This window comes from Lissotriton vulgaris, chromosome 2_1 (genome assembly GCF_964263255.1).
Source record: "Lissotriton vulgaris chromosome 2_1, aLisVul1.2, whole genome shotgun sequence".
NCBI classification, from domain to species: Eukaryota; Metazoa; Chordata; class Amphibia; order Caudata; family Salamandridae; genus Lissotriton; species Lissotriton vulgaris.
The window spans coordinates 369,807,284-369,823,950 of record NC_141687.1 but is presented as its reverse complement, the minus strand read 5'-3'; the positions used below and the strand labels follow the sequence as shown (position 1 = coordinate 369,823,950).

The 16,667-nt window shown below is 45.3% G+C and overlaps 1 protein-coding gene across 1 annotated transcript in view; it reads left to right on the top strand.

Moving 5' to 3' along the window:
- The window catches only part of KIF12 (kinesin family member 12), a 496,125-nt gene that overhangs the window by 445,244 nt on the left and 34,214 nt on the right, over nucleotides 1-16,667 (top strand). Inside the window, exon 20 of the mRNA XM_086955175.1 lies at nucleotides 10,194-10,274. Within this exon, the coding sequence (XP_086811301.1) occupies nucleotides 10,194-10,274 (81 nt within the window). The remainder of the gene's footprint in view (nucleotides 1-10,193; nucleotides 10,275-16,667) is intronic.

Genomic DNA, 16,667 nt, shown 5'->3' with positions numbered 1-16,667 from the left:
TAATGGTTGGCATGGCGTTTATGAATGTTGGTCTTGTAATTGTTTGCTCTGAGAGGCTGGGCGGTGTCGCACGGTACCCTCTAATTTCATCTATATTGTTGTCTTAAACTTGTTTTTAGTGATAGGGGGTGGCTGTTTCAGGCGGGGGGTCTAAAGGGGCCGGGAGCCCACATGGGTACGCCCTCCTCCGTTCTTTCTCCTACCTTTGGGGTTATGTTATTAGGGGCGACAGGCACGCTGCTAGTGGGGTCAGGCTATAGCCATTTGCAGGGGTGCAGGGTTGGGAGTTGGAGTTTTTTTTTTTTTTGCCTTTTTTATTTTCTATGGCCTTTCTTTCTTTCTTCTTCTCCCTTTTTAGGAATCAGTATAGCTATGAATCAACTGGATTCTTATTGTGTGCTCGTATTTCTTCTACTTGGGACGTCAACAAGAAAAGTGAAGGGGATCCCTGGTTAGCCATATTTATCCTGAGCAGGACGGTTCAACCTGGAATGAGAAACAGCAATGAGCTACAACCCTGACCTCAGTTAGGCACCCCCAAGATGCTCCTGTTATCCCTTCTGTGATGCTCAATCCTGCGCCTGTACTTACTATCCTGCAATATGCTTGGATGGGTGATGGTCGATGGGTGCCTCCATGAACTCCAAGGTGGAGATGAAGTAGAGGTTAGGTTAGCGTACCCCCAACCGTGTTCTTGCAACCCCGTCCCTACACACGCACAATTTCCTTTTGTTGTCCCAACCCACCCCCCGTATTTGTACTTACTATCACGAATGTGGGTATCCTTCTTAATTGGGAGACGCTCGGTGTGTACCTCGGCAAAATCTATGTCGGAGATGAAGCAGAGGTGAAGTTAGATCTTTGCCCACCCTTGACCGTTCACCTAGAGGATTTCACCCCCAACCTGAGAGGCAAGTATGCCCTGTGACCCCGCCTCTACGACTGCTGCATAGACACAAATGCCGTGTGCGAGAGAACTATTACCCTCCACCTCTAAACTGGCCCCGTTACCCTCCCGCAAGTACCTGGCTGTTTGCTGTCGGAGAGGGTGGAGGTGGGATGGGTAAACCGGCAATCCGAGTGTCAATTCTGGTCCTGACCTGCTTGGGGAGAAAACACGTATGAATGGACAAACTGATCTCCCCCTGCAAGCCCCCGGTGGATGCCGCGACCGGCTGCGTCACCTTATGCATATTTCTGATTCCAGATGTACAACCCTTCGTGCCCTTGCTTACCACGCTTACTCTACTGAGAATGCGGAAACTCGTGCTACCTGCAGACCTGCTGGCAGGTGTTAGGTCTCTGAAGTACTCTGAAAAACAAAATTTTTGTGAGACATCCACGGACCCCAAATGCTCAGGTGACTGTTGAAATGAGGTGGGAGGGCGGGAGGAGTAGCTACTCGCTAATCCTGCTGTATCAGCAGTCTTAATTCAAAAACATTTCGAGCTATCACCTGGGTGAGACTGATCCAATACTCGGTAAGAATGGGCATCCTAATGCCAGGTGACATGTCCTCATGCCTGGACACATACCCATAATACATGCCAAGTAAGAAATCTGGGCCATTGTGGCACATGCAGTTGCGACCACGCACAGCGTAAACGCTCACACAATTGCCCTCCCTGGAGTCAAGCGTGAAACCCCACCAAGCAAAAGGGACTGAAATAGCCATCGGCACGGGACATACTATTGATAGAAGAATATATTTGCTCTTGCTACATGCACAATAGTCACTATAGCCTGTGACGTAACATTTGCTCTTGTAACATACAGGGAATAAAAGTTATACCATGTATCCCTACTATTCCTATAATGGAAGCACCCTGACCACCCGGGGATGGTCTGAGCAAAAATCAAACACGTAAGATGCAAAGGTAAGAACATCATACCCTCCTCTAATCCTTTATGTTCCATGGCAACAGCTCCTGACAGTACACAAAGAAGGTTTTGGATCCTACAACTGACCAGCCTGGACCTCAACAATTGCAACACAGAACACGATGGCTAGTCAGGATAGTTTGAGAAGAAATTAGGACCCACACAGCCCATGTATGCTGCGTGAACCAAAACTTTTGTTTAACAAGACATTTATTTTCATTTATAGTCAAGTTTCATTAATTCATTCAAAAAATGTCTTCAAAGGAAAACACTGTTAAAACAGTCAAGTCAAAAACATACAATTGTGTGCACGATATATACAGGTGTAGAAACATTTACAATGAATACTCAAGATTACATGACACCAAAATGAGACTTGATACACAATAAATACATTCAAAATTAATTGCGATCATAACACATTTACACAAAACATAAAGGGAGAAACCAGTCCTTTAACTAAAAAACAGTGGACAGGCGGAACTAGAGATGGAATAAGACTACCTGCCTATCTCACAACACCTGTGATGGAATATTTAATAAGATTACAAACAAGGGCCCACAACAGTGGAATTATTTGATCCCTAGCTGCACCCTTCTTTCTTGTCACAGGCTGGGGGTCAACGCGTTTCGAACCGTAGATATTGTAGGTTCTCCTCAGGACAGAGACTGGGTATGAGCTTCACTGTAAAGAAATTAAAAGGATGGTGTCAAACTACTCCTGTCACACTGTAAGGGCCCTCTCGGTCTATCCACAGAAGAGCTGAAAGAAATTTACCTGCACGGCAAGCACAGAGGCTGCAGGAGTGGAAGTGAATCAAGAGAGTTTATCTGAAAGAATAAGTCAAGTGGCAATCAGGACTAATGCGCGTGAGGCTGCCGTTCAAACACAAGCACACAAGGCAGATTGGGGGGGATTAGCCCCGTGAAATACCTGAATTTGGTTGCTGGAGTGTCAAGAAAACAGGGCGCCCGCAAAGCGGTACGCAGGCAGATGGAGGGTTGGCTCACATTCTTTGTGACACTGATTGAAAGAAAGGAAGAAATCACTATAGTGCGTAAAGCCGTGGCAATCAAAAAAATTACCGCGAGTTGGTGCAAGGGGTACAAACACGTCTCCTACCTGCACGCCGTTACAATGGCAGGAAGACGGCTTAACCCGGGACAGGTCCGGGTGATGTGGCGGGTATGACTCAGCCGCGTATGGCCGCTGTAAAGCAGGGGGAGAAAAGAATACACGTTTAATGCTGTCAAACAGGACGTGTAGTTGGCCTAAGAGATCGATTACAAGATCGGAGGGAAGCCTCGGGGAACATGCTTACTTGCAAGTGGTGGAGTCAATCCTTTCCAAGACCACAGGCGTGAAGAGTGTACCTGGCACGAGCCCGCTCGGGTACTTCTGAAATACAGCCTGAGTGGAAGCATGGAAAGCAAGGAAAGACACATTGCGGGTCCTAAGAATGCTGGTACTCGTAGTTCCGTGAGGCGGAGATGGAAAGTATTTTGTGCACAGAATGTCTATTTACATTGTCAATACCTAGAAGAGCAATGCTAGTATAAGGCAATCAGACATTGTCTTCAATGCCCGTGACTGTCTGCCCCCGCCACTGTAGATGTTAGGAAAAGAAGCACCACATTCATGCGCACGGATCGAATAGTGTCTCTCAAACCCAACCACTTAGAAAAAGCCTACCACTGCCACAGTAAGTTGTTTAGGGGCGCAACCTAGACACATATAGGGAGGACAAGAACATAAATGCCTCATAAGTGTTGTTTTCCTCGAAAATAGCCTAACATCATCACTGATTATGGTTAACAGCTCAAAATCGCCTGACATCACCATTGATTAAAGTTTACAACTCAGCATGACAGACAATAGAAAATTGCGTGGTGAGTATAAAGAGGGAGTAAGTTTGTAAAAAAGATGCAGCATTTATAAGGAAAGGAGCTTAATACCGGCAGCACGGCTCCTGAACAGCTCAGCACAGGAAAGTCAGGGAATTATAGGTTTCCAAGTTCAGACATTTCATTTAGGCCAGAATTGGAAGTATCAAATTTCAAAATGAGATACGCCTCTTTTTGGGAAAGGCGTGCGTCTGGGTCCCCGCTACCACCTCGGATGACAGGCAGCATGGAGGAAGCAGTATGCATGGCTGTTAAATTAACACATTACTAAATGCATACGGTAATACCTTGCTGCACTCCTACATGCAACATGCGGGGTGGGCGGGGGGGGGGTGGGTTGGTGCGTTACCGAGGACGGGTAAGGTCCTGGCGCCCCCACCTGATATTCAACATTCCTGTGCAGGGAGGCCCGTGGAAGGGGGAGGGGGTAACACGAATCCGGGCACCATTTTGCTACCTCCTCCACGTCCAGGCTCACATCCCACGACACGAGGCCCGCCCGCCCCCCGCTCTTGGCGCTACGCCGCAGAGTTAGCATCCGCCTCCTGGAAGCAGCAGGATGCTATCCCCAAGGGTTGTTGCCCGGGACCCTCAGGCAATTTTGCCATCAGCCAGGCCTGGTATACAGAGGCCGGTGATGGGGGAGGGGGTCAAAAACTACTCTGGGCGCCATTTTGCAACCCCCCCTAGTCCAGGCTCCCTCCCGCGACACGAGGCCCGACCACTCCCATGCTCGTGGAACATGCTGAGGTCGACGCATCCACCTCCAGGAGGCAGCGGGATGCTGTCGCCAAGAGTTTCTGTCTAAGGCCGGCAGCGCGAGCACCGCCAAGGGTCTACCCCATCTCTCCCTGCACCCCCATCCTGAGTACTCAGCCGACCCCCGAGTGCAGGCGGCATCGCGGGGGCGGCAGCATAAATCTTTGCCGAGTTCCTCCAGGGCACAGGAATAGAAGGTGGTGGAAAGGCAGGTTGGGGAGGTAACGGGGCATCTCACCTGGAAGTTTTCCAAGCAACTCGTGGCACATACCGGACAGCACGACGGGCAGCGGTCAAGAGGCTGCCCAGTGGGCGGGGGACAGGTTTTGTACCCCTGCCCCCTGCCCACGACCGGAAGTGATGTGGCTGACAGACCCTTGTGGTCTATCGCCTAGGGCGCCTGAGCCGCCAACCTCTGTGCCTTCCTGTGGCACTAAGGCGGCCGCCCTGTTGGAGGGTCCCCTACGGGGCCCCCTGGGCAGCCTTGGCAAGAGTGTTCTACATAAATCTTCCCAGCTTCCATCTTCAGGCTTCTAAACTGAGTGAGGCAATATGCAAACCATCCACCAGATCAGTTTATTCAAGCTGCTTTGTGCGGAACAGAAAGTTGATCTGCATTAGGCACAGTTGTCTGATGTGTTATGGTTTGCGCTTTCTTTAGTCCGGCCTGGTGGCGATTACCTGTTGACTTTATTTGCTTTCATTTTCTTACCCGATCAGTATTCATAGTTGAAATCAGCGGTAGTGATACATTTTTAAGAGGTTTGCCCCTAACATTTCCTCCATCTCCATTCATAATCTCTTAATGGGGACAACATTTGGTTCTTGCTTTTTGATGGAGATGGTATTTGAGCGTTGCTCCTCTCTGAGGCTCTTTACCATTAAGACTTTCTACCTTATTGGTGGTACCTCGATTCAGCAAGTGAGTGAACTACTGACCCTTTCAGTTCATACTTAGTTCGCCTGTTTTTTTTCTAGACAAGTTGATGTTTCGGACATAGAGCTCCTTTCATCCTAAATTGGTTTCCTCATGTCATGAGGGTTAATCATTAAAGTGTGTTTTGTTCAAGTTTTAACTACATTTTGGGCTGCAATGTGGGCTTCAGTCCATGCCTTCACAAAGTCTGTAGTAGTGGTCATTTAACTTGATTGTTGCTGTAAGACTATTTGATGAAGTACTCTTCTCAGACCCACCTCTTTGTGGTACTGCTGGGGTATTGATGCATGAGGAATATATGGGTAGAAGTGTCCATCAAAATAATTATTTACTTACTTTTGGTAATGACCTTTCTTGTGGACACTCAATCTACCCACATACCCATTCTGAAAAATTTCTGAGCTAGGAAACTATTCCAAGTTTTCTGGATCAAGTATTGCAACTAGGGAGGATTCAAGATACAAGGAGTCTGCGAGTAGATGGAGTGTCCACCAGAAGATTGTTAATGAAGTTAAGTAACTTGCTCTTCTAAAAAATGGCATGATATTATCCATAATTTCAAATTATCATCTATTATCATCTTCTCATGAAGAAATGCCTTTCCAACAATCTAACATTAAGAGAATTGTTTCAAATCCTAGAGATCTTTAATTGAAAAGGAGACATTTAAATAAATGTTAATAAACAGAATTGCAGATACTTTTAAATCTTTATGATCAGCTAAGACTGATAACGTTGATTTTATAAATTTAGAATTTAAGGAATATTTTACAGGCCAAAGCACTAAACTTCAGATTATTAAAGATCCCTTTCATATTGTTTATTTTCCAAACATGTGTGTAAGCAGTAAAGTGCGGGCATAGAGTACATGTGAGGAATAAACACTGATAAAAATAATTTAAATAGATGCACTCGACACTCATCTCTACCAGTATGATTTGAAAACCTTTTTTCACATTATGCAGAATATGTTTCTCCCCTGAGAAGAATGAGAAGATTAATACTTCAAACTTTTCACTTTAGGATTACCATTTATTTAAATGTTTAACTCACCACTTATAACTATGATATGCATATGATATTCTTCCTATAAAAATCATTATTATCGTGGACAACCAAAAGTTAATTAAAAATGTTTTTCAATGTTAATATAGCACATATAATTGTTATTTCAGGTAGTTGCTAAAGAATCCTCCTCATTTACCCACCAGCAGATATTCACATAAATGTAAAAGCTCTGTTGAAGTTTTACTGTTATTAGTATTTGATAAACTCCTTCTCTTGTGCTTTTTGAATTAAAACTTTTTTTATTGCTTACCACCATTAACATGATCTCAAATTAGGAGTCAATTCTTGAGGACTAGTGATCGCATGGCCACATTTGACTTACATTTTTAATCAAAAACCAAAAGTGATGGGAAGAATGCTTGCAAATAGTCAAACCACTAGCAATCGCTTGTAGACGCATTCTAACCTATCATTTTTTACCACTTTGCCACCTCAGTGTAAACCCAGCCATTTGGGAAACAGTCTTGGTCCTGCTTTTAAAAAGAACAGTCCAGCCCAAACTTCAAAGCCCAGTCCTCTCTGATCCGGAACACAAGCAGCCCAAGAATCATTTCAGCCTGGTTGGGTCTCTTCAGTCGGTTGCAGCTTGGTTCTGGTGATACAGTGAGCAAGGGGTCCATGTCAGGGCATATGTTTGACCACTAAAGGTATTCCATCATACACACAAAAACAAACTAACACACAAAAAAAGTGCTAGGAAGAATGCTTGTAAATAGTTAAAACATAGCAAATACTAAGGTTTTCATTCCAGTCCCTTATTTTTTTTGTCCACAATGCCGCCTCAAATTAGACCTAGCCATGTGGAAGTCAGTGTTGGCCCTGCTCCAATAAGAACAGTCCAGGTTTTTCCATCAGTTTGTAATGGACTGTTACCAGGAGGAGCAGGGTCAGTACTGACAGGCATAAGGCAGGTGGGGTTCCCTTCTGGAGGGTGCTTCACCTGACAGTTAGGGATGGACTGTTCCAGTGAGGAGCAGGATCAGAACTGAAGTGCATAAAGCATCCTTTGTCTAACGTGGCACAGTGTACAAAAAACTGTGGACTGGAATGTTACCCCAAGAGACTGCATTGCCAGCATTCCTCCAACCACCTTTTGTGTGATTTATGTAGTGGCCAAGTGCATGCCCAGACAAGGGTCCCTTTCCCACTGTGCCATATGATCCATGTAAAAGCTCACTGGTGGCCCCTAAATAAGTCAAACCCGTTCTGGGGTTGCTTGTGTGCCTTTCTGTTGTGGATTCACCTGGCAGGTGGGGCTGGACTGTTCCAATATGGAGCCGGGTCAGAGCTGATTTGCTTATGGTGGCCTTTGCCTAGATTAGCACAGTGGGCGAAAAAACAATGGCTTGGAATGCGACCCGAGCAAATGTCAGTGGTTAGACTATGTGCAAGCATTCCTCCCATCACCTTTTATGTGATTGATGTAACGTCCTAATTGGTCTAGGGTATGCCCAGACATGAGTCTCTTGGTCTAATTAGGCCGAAACCGATCTGGGGTTGCTTGTGTTCCCTTCTGGAGGGGGCTTCCCCTGGCAGTTCGGGATGGAATGTTCCCATGAGGAGCAGGGTCAGTACTGATTTCCATAAGACAGGCTTTTGTCTAGAGTGGCCGAAAAAGAACTGCTTGGAATGCTTCCCCAAGCGATTGCATTACCGGTGGTTGGACTATTAGCAAGCATTCCGCTGACCACCCTTTGTGTGATTGATGTAGTGCCCATGGGCATACCCAGATAAAGGTCCATTGCTCACAGTGCTATATGATGTTATGTTAATTTGTAGAGCGCAGCCAATCACCTGTGAGGGTATCCAGGTGCTGAGATTGATTCTATACCTCAACAAGGCCTAATTAAGCCAAAACTGTTCTGGGTTGCTTGTGGTCCCTTCTGGAGGGTGCTTCACCTGGCAGTAGGGGATTACTTCTTCAATGAGGAGCAGTGTCAGAATTGATTTGCATAAAGCGTCCTCTGTCTGGATTGGCACAGTGGACAAAAAACAATGGGTTGAAATGCTACCCCAAGAAAATATCATTGTTAGACTACGTGTAAGCTTTCCTTCTATCACCTTTTATGTGATTGATATAACTCTCTAAAGTCGCCACGGGTATGCCCAGACATGGGTCCCTTGCTCACTGTGCCATAGGATCCAAACTATGACTCACTGATGGGGCCTAACTAGACCAAAACTGTTCTGGGTTGCTTGTTATCCGTTTTGGAGGGGGCTTCCCTGGTAGTTCAGGATGGACTGTTCCCATGAGGAGCAGGGCCAGTTCTATTTTTCATAGGAGAGGCCTTTGTCTAGAGTGACACAGTGGGTGAAAAATGATGGATTGGAATGCTAGTCCTAGAAATTGCCAGTATTTATACTCTTTTCAAGCATTCCTCCCATCACCTTTAGCGTGATTGATGCATTTCTCTTAAGTCACTGGGGTACTCAAATCATTGGACTCAATGGCAGTAATCCAAAAAGGATGTTTTTGTCCTTTGAGTTAAACTTTACTCTGGAAAGCAGCCATGATACTGTGTGTATGGTGTATGCAAATGGCTTGGAGTAAATTGATCGTGCAAGTATAAGAGCAATAAAAAATGCAACTTCAAATCAATATTGAAATCCAAAAAATGTCTACTGAAACTATATTTAAGATGTGTTTGCTATGTGACAAGAGTTTCATTCTGCTTCTTCCAGGCAGATTTCCTTATGATGAGAATGTGGCTTACTGGCATGTTTGCCTTAATTGCTGGGACATTTGCATGCCATACAACCATTAGCTTCATGCAGTGGAAACATAATTCGAGCAATGTACCATGGTATTTTGTTAGCTTTGAGAGAGTAATGATTCTTTTATTTGCTCTCTAAGGACATTGTACACATCGTTTTGAAAATTGACTTTTTTCTATGACCTATGAAACGGATTTTCTGAGGAGCATCATCATTTTATTTTAAATAACTCGTACTAAATAAACTTTCTACTGAATATTTGTGAGTGGTTTTAAAAACATTGTGTATTGCTTCCTGCTGTTGCTGTGTTTGCCATGATCTTTTTTCTGTGTCTGAAAATATGATAAACCGTCATCATCTAAGAAGTGTTCCAAGTTTTTTTAGGGAGATCATGTGTACATTATTTGAACTGGTAAATTGTAACGAGTGTGCTTAGCCTTTGATCATTTGGAGTATTTGATAACTACTGATTCAAAGAAAGCAGCAGCCATGGGGATTCCTCACTGGTTGTGATGGGATCAGTGGCGGCCCGTTCAGGTAAGCGCGGTGAGGTGTGGGTGAAAGGGTTGGAAGTAACAAACAACGGAATAGGGAAAATAAAATAAATAAAACAACTAACCTTGTGCTCGCCGCATCACCAAGTCGTATATGCGGCTAGCGCAAGGTAAGTGGTTTTATTTATTTACCCTATTCCATTGTTTGTCACTTCCACTCCCTCCACCCTTACCTCACCACGCTTACCTGCACGGGCCACCACTGGATGAGATATGTCACTGGAATCCTAGTGGGCATATTCTGGTTATTTTAATTTTTACTTTTTTCTTTGTAGTAAATTTCTCTCACCTTCCTTATGTATAGATTCCAATCTACTCATTGCTTTTCTTTCAACGTGTTGTGTAATTTTATCACTCACTCTCTTTCTCTCCAGAAGTTGCCTTCTATCTGTTCCTGCCACTGCTGTCACGTGTGTCACCAGTGCTGCCCCTCTGGAGCACCACTAGGTCCCCAGGTATGTATCATTCTCCATGTACTCTAAGGGAAAAAGCAAAGTAACAGGAGCTAGAGACAAAGAGCAAAAAAGAGAGAGAAAGTGAGAATTCTGTGGGAGCAGCAAAGTTACTGAGTAGGTTTAAAGCACAGTGAGTATGGGTGGAACACTATGCAGAGGTTCGGAACAGGAAATAGAGAAGACAAAACCAAACATATTTTGTGCCAACTGGAAACAAAGGACCCGATTCATAGTTTATAACATGACAAACGCACGACAGTCATCAAAAACAGGAGTGTCCCATCAGCTCTTTTTAGAGTAGATAGGTGTCAAGAACTGATAGCTGAGAACGTCTGTTGAGTTCCCTGCTAAATTGTCTGAGGAAAGAGTGACTCCTCCCAGTTGCGCTTGTCCCACCCTGCACTTAATAGTAAATGCTAAAGGTGTCACGTTTCTCCTTAAGACGATCACAATTAGGAGGAAAACACGATACATGGGGGAAAAACTTTTTGATAATCTTTGAGTTCTTGAGTGAAGATGACAATTGAATTGAAGAATATGAGCAAGGAACCAAACTCCTTCTGACATCAGGCACGGGAGAAGATCTAGGCTCCCTCTCAATGCAAATAACTGCAGAAGAATTGCAGAAAACTAGGAACAAAAACCCTTGGACAAAAATGGAAGCAAGGTGTGATGAAATTGGTGTAAAATAGTGACCAAGTACATTGTGATGCATCCAGCATTTAGAAATTGCCTCTTATATATAATGCTAATAGGTATTGACATCATAAGAAGAATTCAGACACATATAGGATTGGGAACTTAGATTGACAATCCATGGGCAACCCTGCATCTTGACTCTGGCTAATATATAACGATTAACCTTTCTGGAATCCATGGCATTTACCGATAAGTCGATGAAGAAGCCCAAAAGTGACATTGTGCAGCCCATGTGGTATTCCATGATTCTGCTGCTGCCCTGCATACTCTGTGGACCTACCTGCCCATGGATCACTTCTCTAGGTGGCCAGTAGCATGGGATGTGGGATCACCACAGCAGCTCAGGCTGTGTGAGGCCCTCACATACATGCTGCAGATGAATGTAACTCGCTCTTCTTCCACCTCAGCCTGCATGAAGCCTCTGGTGAGTGTCGGGGCACACTCTTGCCGTAATTAAAAGTGGTTGTATTAATCATGGTGGTAGTGTTCTTGCTCAGCAAAGCCCTTGGAAGTCCTGTTGTTGCCAATATTTCTATTCAATATCATGGTAATTCACATACAATACCTCAGTTCAAAAAGACCCACTTAGTTTAAAAATTCGATCAAATACATAGACATCACTTCCCTTCAAGGCACGTATTTACCTACATGCTTAAGAAAAAGGTATCATACCATTCAAGGGCAATTGAATAGGAAAATGAACAAGATTATGTTTGGAACGTGTATAGATCACATTCTCAAACCCTATTTAGTTTATATACACAGAGCATGTAAGCTGACTGTCTGTCTGTCTGGAAATATTACAGTATATCTTGGAACAACAAAGCATCACCCCTCCAAAGAATCTACTATAGCCTCAGCACCACTTTCTCAAGATTTGTGACTACGCGAGTCCTTTGTTTGTATTGCACCTACAACTTAGCGTGTTGCGCACCATGGATTGCACACCAACACCTATCAGAGATTAACTCCTGATATAATTTGTTGGCTCAAGGCCAATAAGAATAGACCTCTAAATATTATTTCCTTTTTTCAAGTCTGTCATTTTGCGGACAGACTTTCTGGTCTGTTATCCCTCTGATCCCTATTTGGAAACTGGAGGGTATTGTTCATTGTTCAATGTTGTACTCCATATCGGTTTAGAAGGTTATACTGCTTAAGACATGGGACATCAGTGCCCTCCTGGAGTAGGTTTGACTCTGGTGGCAACTCTGATAAGCTCAAGGTCCTCAGATGTAGAGCACTTAACAAAATTTCAAACACACATTTTTTTTCCACATGGAAAACTGATGTATCAGAAAAGTTTGGAAATTCGCCAAATGTCGTTTTGGATTTTTTCATCAAATGAACAGAAATATTGTTAAGAAGGACCCCTTCAATGTGGTCTCCTGGACAAAGCTTCTTTGCCAGAAGTACTCCTCCTGGCAAAAAGGACCAGAGCACCACCCGCCAGCACCATGGGGAACTTTTAGTATAGGATATGGGCTGTTGTGTGCTGTTGGCTGTCCTTGTCAAATACTAACTGGAGACATATGTCTTTAGCTTTTTAGGCAATTCAAGATGGTCCCTTTCATGTTAGAACATATTCGTGTGGACATTGTGTAAGAAAGTCATCGCAAATATTCGGTAATATCCAGATGGTTACAAAAATGCCTGTGTTGACACTATTTACATTGCCCACTCCACACAGAATAGACGATTCCCCATCCCTTTTTTTTATTTGTTAATGGCATGTAAAAATTTGATATTACATTGATGATCTATTTTAACATTGAACATATGTATAGACATCCAAAATTAGTTACTTCTCATTTGAGAGAAGATTAATTATAGTTTTAAGGCTCCTATTCTCTTTCTACTCTACATAAAAATAGAAGATCTTTTCAGCCTATCAATTTTTACTCACAGCAGGGGAACCAATAACCACGTGATTCTCTACACTATAGGTATCTGAAGTGTGCCTGTATTATACTTAAACGAGGGTATGGCACAAGAGAATGTTAGCTTAAATGTCTTTTGACAAAAATGTTGTGTCCTAGGTACCACTTACAAAAAACAACCTCACATTGGAGTCAATAAATAATAATCGAAAATCTACGCAAACTGGAGCAACATGTTTGTGATGAAAATCCAGGCCACCATTTTCAGACACATCATCTTAAGAGAGCATTACTTAGTCCGCATGGGCTCATTTAACAATAATTATGGATGTCCTAAATCCCTTCTATTCAGAAGTGTGGAACCTGCAATATTCACAGAACATTTGATTTGACCGTGAATCCTTTCATACTGTATTGTCTTGGATGTGAAGAACGCCTTGGGCACAGGTCCTTCCACCAGCTGAAACATGCCTGCGTCCGTCTTTAGTAAATGCTGACATGTCACGTCACATGTGCATTCTCAACGGTTCATTTCCACCATCTGACTTTCAAATCGTTGTTATTTTTTCATTAACTGTTCCACCCCTTTTGAAATAAATTATGGGTTTTGTTTTATGCTTCTACAGCTAGTTCATGTTGAAACAGATCATCTGCCTAAAGTGGCATTTTTTCTTGCAAATAAGACATGAAGAACAATCATTGCTTTACATGAAATGTGGCCATGGACTTCGATAAGAGGGTACCAGAAGTATGAAGTGCTATAACTGGAATGCCCTTTGGCACTCCTGACATTGCCCTTCTGAACCCGTGCCTTTGAAGTCACACAAGCAGCATCAGACACAGCAGATGGAGTAGATGGACAGGGTTCTGAGAGCTGAGGTTATGCTCTGGAATCTCACCCCTTTCTCCATCCCTTGCATCCTTAGCATCAAGTAGAATGGTACAAAGTGTGAAACAAGGCTAGGGATTTCCTAGCTGTGTGTCTCATCTGTGTTGTATTGTATTGTAGCATTGATATAGCGCAATGTATTCCGTTGTCAGGGGCTGAAGCACATTTTCAGACGAACAACATACTACACTGTTGCCCCCTGGCGTTTTCATTTTGGTGGCTGGTGTTGGTGTCCAGGGCCGAACTGGCCGGAGAAGCCACCGGGCGTTTACCTGGTGGGCTAGAAGGGTGAAGGCCGGTTTTGACCCAGTAGGGGCCATTTTTAGGTCGAGCAGACCTACCCTCAATGCGTGAGCAATGAAGGTGTCAGCTTCAGACCTATTGTGGCCCGTATTTAGGAATGTGGACAGCTACCAGACGCGCGCTTTGACGAGGTCAGATTTCACCTCGGGAGCGAGCGTCTGATAGCTGCGCATGCGCGGTGCAAAGCCCTTGCTCACACACAGACATAGGCAGCCCCCACCCCTCTGCATGCACGCACGCACACACACAGGCGCGCGCATGCACACGCAGGCATACGGCACACATACAGGCACACATACAGGCACACTATCCCCTACCTCGCATTCTCTCTCAATCACACACAGTCACGCATGCGCACACACATTCCCTCGCGCACACACGCACACACGCGCGGACACACTCCCCCAGGCATACACACAGGCACGCACGCACTTCACATCAGCCCTGGGCCCCACTCACCGACTGCGCTCTTCCGGCGGGGTTCCTCACGGCGCGGCGCGTCTCGTCATCTAAATCGGGGCTCCCTCAGGTCAGAGGAGCCCCGCAACAGGCGCCACACTCCTCCTTCTCCCCGGCCCCCTCCTGGGGACCCGGGCTACCCGGACGGCAGGGCGCTCCATGCGCCGCCAGCTCGCGGACCTCGGGAGGCGGGACTTCCGGTCGGCCGCGAGCGGATTGGCCGGCCGGCCAAGAGCTTCCGGGTCGCCGCGGGCAGCGCGGCGGCGCTGAAAGGCTGACCTATATCTCTCTGGATGTAATATGCAAACGTATGCAAAATGAACCTCTGTCTACCTGTGTTACCATATAAAAGCCGGACCTCTTGGATTTGCCAGTACTTGTTTATAAGTGTATATGGAGCGCGCCCGCAGACAAAGTGCAAGTTCTGACAGAAATATTTTTTAAAGCCTGCTGCTGTGAACAGAAAGGAGTGCTTACTACGCAGAACGCACGTATGCAGTCACCTGATGTGTGGATTCGCTGTACTTGTGCGATGTAATATTGTCCTTCACGCATTACATAGCAAGCCCTCAGAAGGAGGTGGCGTGATACACCAAATAGCCAATAGTGAGGGGTGAGGGAATAACTCTTCCATGGCGAGCGAAAGCACGCTCCATATATATTTCACTACATTGGCAAGAGTTAGTAAAGCAGAAAGACATAAAAACCAGGGCTCTGTATTTTACATTATTATTATAAAACAGAACTCTAACAAGCATACTATTATGCAACTGAAATCGATTCAGGCACACTATCACCACGAAAGAGTTTTGTCAAGCACAATATTAAAAAACACACTTCTAGAAAAGAATATACAAGAGTGACGCAGCTCTGTCCAGACAATATTATGCAACGTATACAACGGAGTCCTATAATTTACACTTTTTTTTTTTTTTTTAAACCGAGTTCAGTCAAGCACTTTGTTACCATGTAACAGAACATAATATTAGCATAATATTATCAGGAAACAGAGCTCCACCACGCACAATTTTATCAAACCGAGATCTGCCGTGCATACAATTATAAAACATAAATGTACCACGCACAATAGATTAAAAATAGCTATATCAAACATAAGAGTAGCAACATATTATCAAGAAACAGTGCTCTTCTGCGCATATTATCAAAAAGCAGAGCACTATAATGCACAGGATAATCAGAAACACCCCCTCACCCTCTCACCCTCATATCCCCTCACCCTCACACTATGTCACACCCTCACCCCTCATCCTCACACACCCTCACTCACCCTCACCCCCTCACCCTCACAACCCGCCCCCTCACTCAACCTCACCCACCATCACACCCCATCACACCCCCTCACACCCTCTCTCTCCCTCACACACCTTCACTCACCCTCACTCACCCACACACACCCTCATACCCTCACCCTCCCTCACACACCCTCACCCGCACATCCCCTCACCCTCACCCACCATCATACCCTCTCCCTTACACACCCTCACTCACCCTCACACACCATCACACCCCCTGACCCTCACACCCTCCAACTCCACCCTCCAACTTTCAACTCCACCCTCCAACTCCACCCTCCAACTTTCAACTCCACCCTCCAACTTCCAACTCCACCCTCCAACATCCAACTCCACCCTCCAACTCCACCCACCACCCTCCAACTCCACCCTCCAACTTCCAACTCCACCCTCCAACTCCACCCTCCAACTCCAACTCCACCCTCCAACTCCACACTCCACCCTCCAACTCCACACTCCACCTCCACCCTCCACCCTCCACCCTCCAACTCCACACTCCACCCTCCAACTCCACCCTCCAAATCCACCATCCAACTCCACCCTCCAACTCCACACTCCACCCTCCACCCTCCAACTTCACCCTCCACACTCCAACTCCACCTCCACACTCCACCCTCCAACTCCACCCTCCATCACTCTGGGACACACCTACATCACTCAGGACACCACCACATCACTGAGGGACACCACTGCATCACTCAGGGACACCACCACATCACTCAGGAACACCACCATATCACTCAGGGACACCACCGCATCACTCAGGGGCATCACCACATCACTCTGTGACACCACCACATCACTCTGGGACACCACCACATCACTCAGGAACACCTCCACATCACTCAGG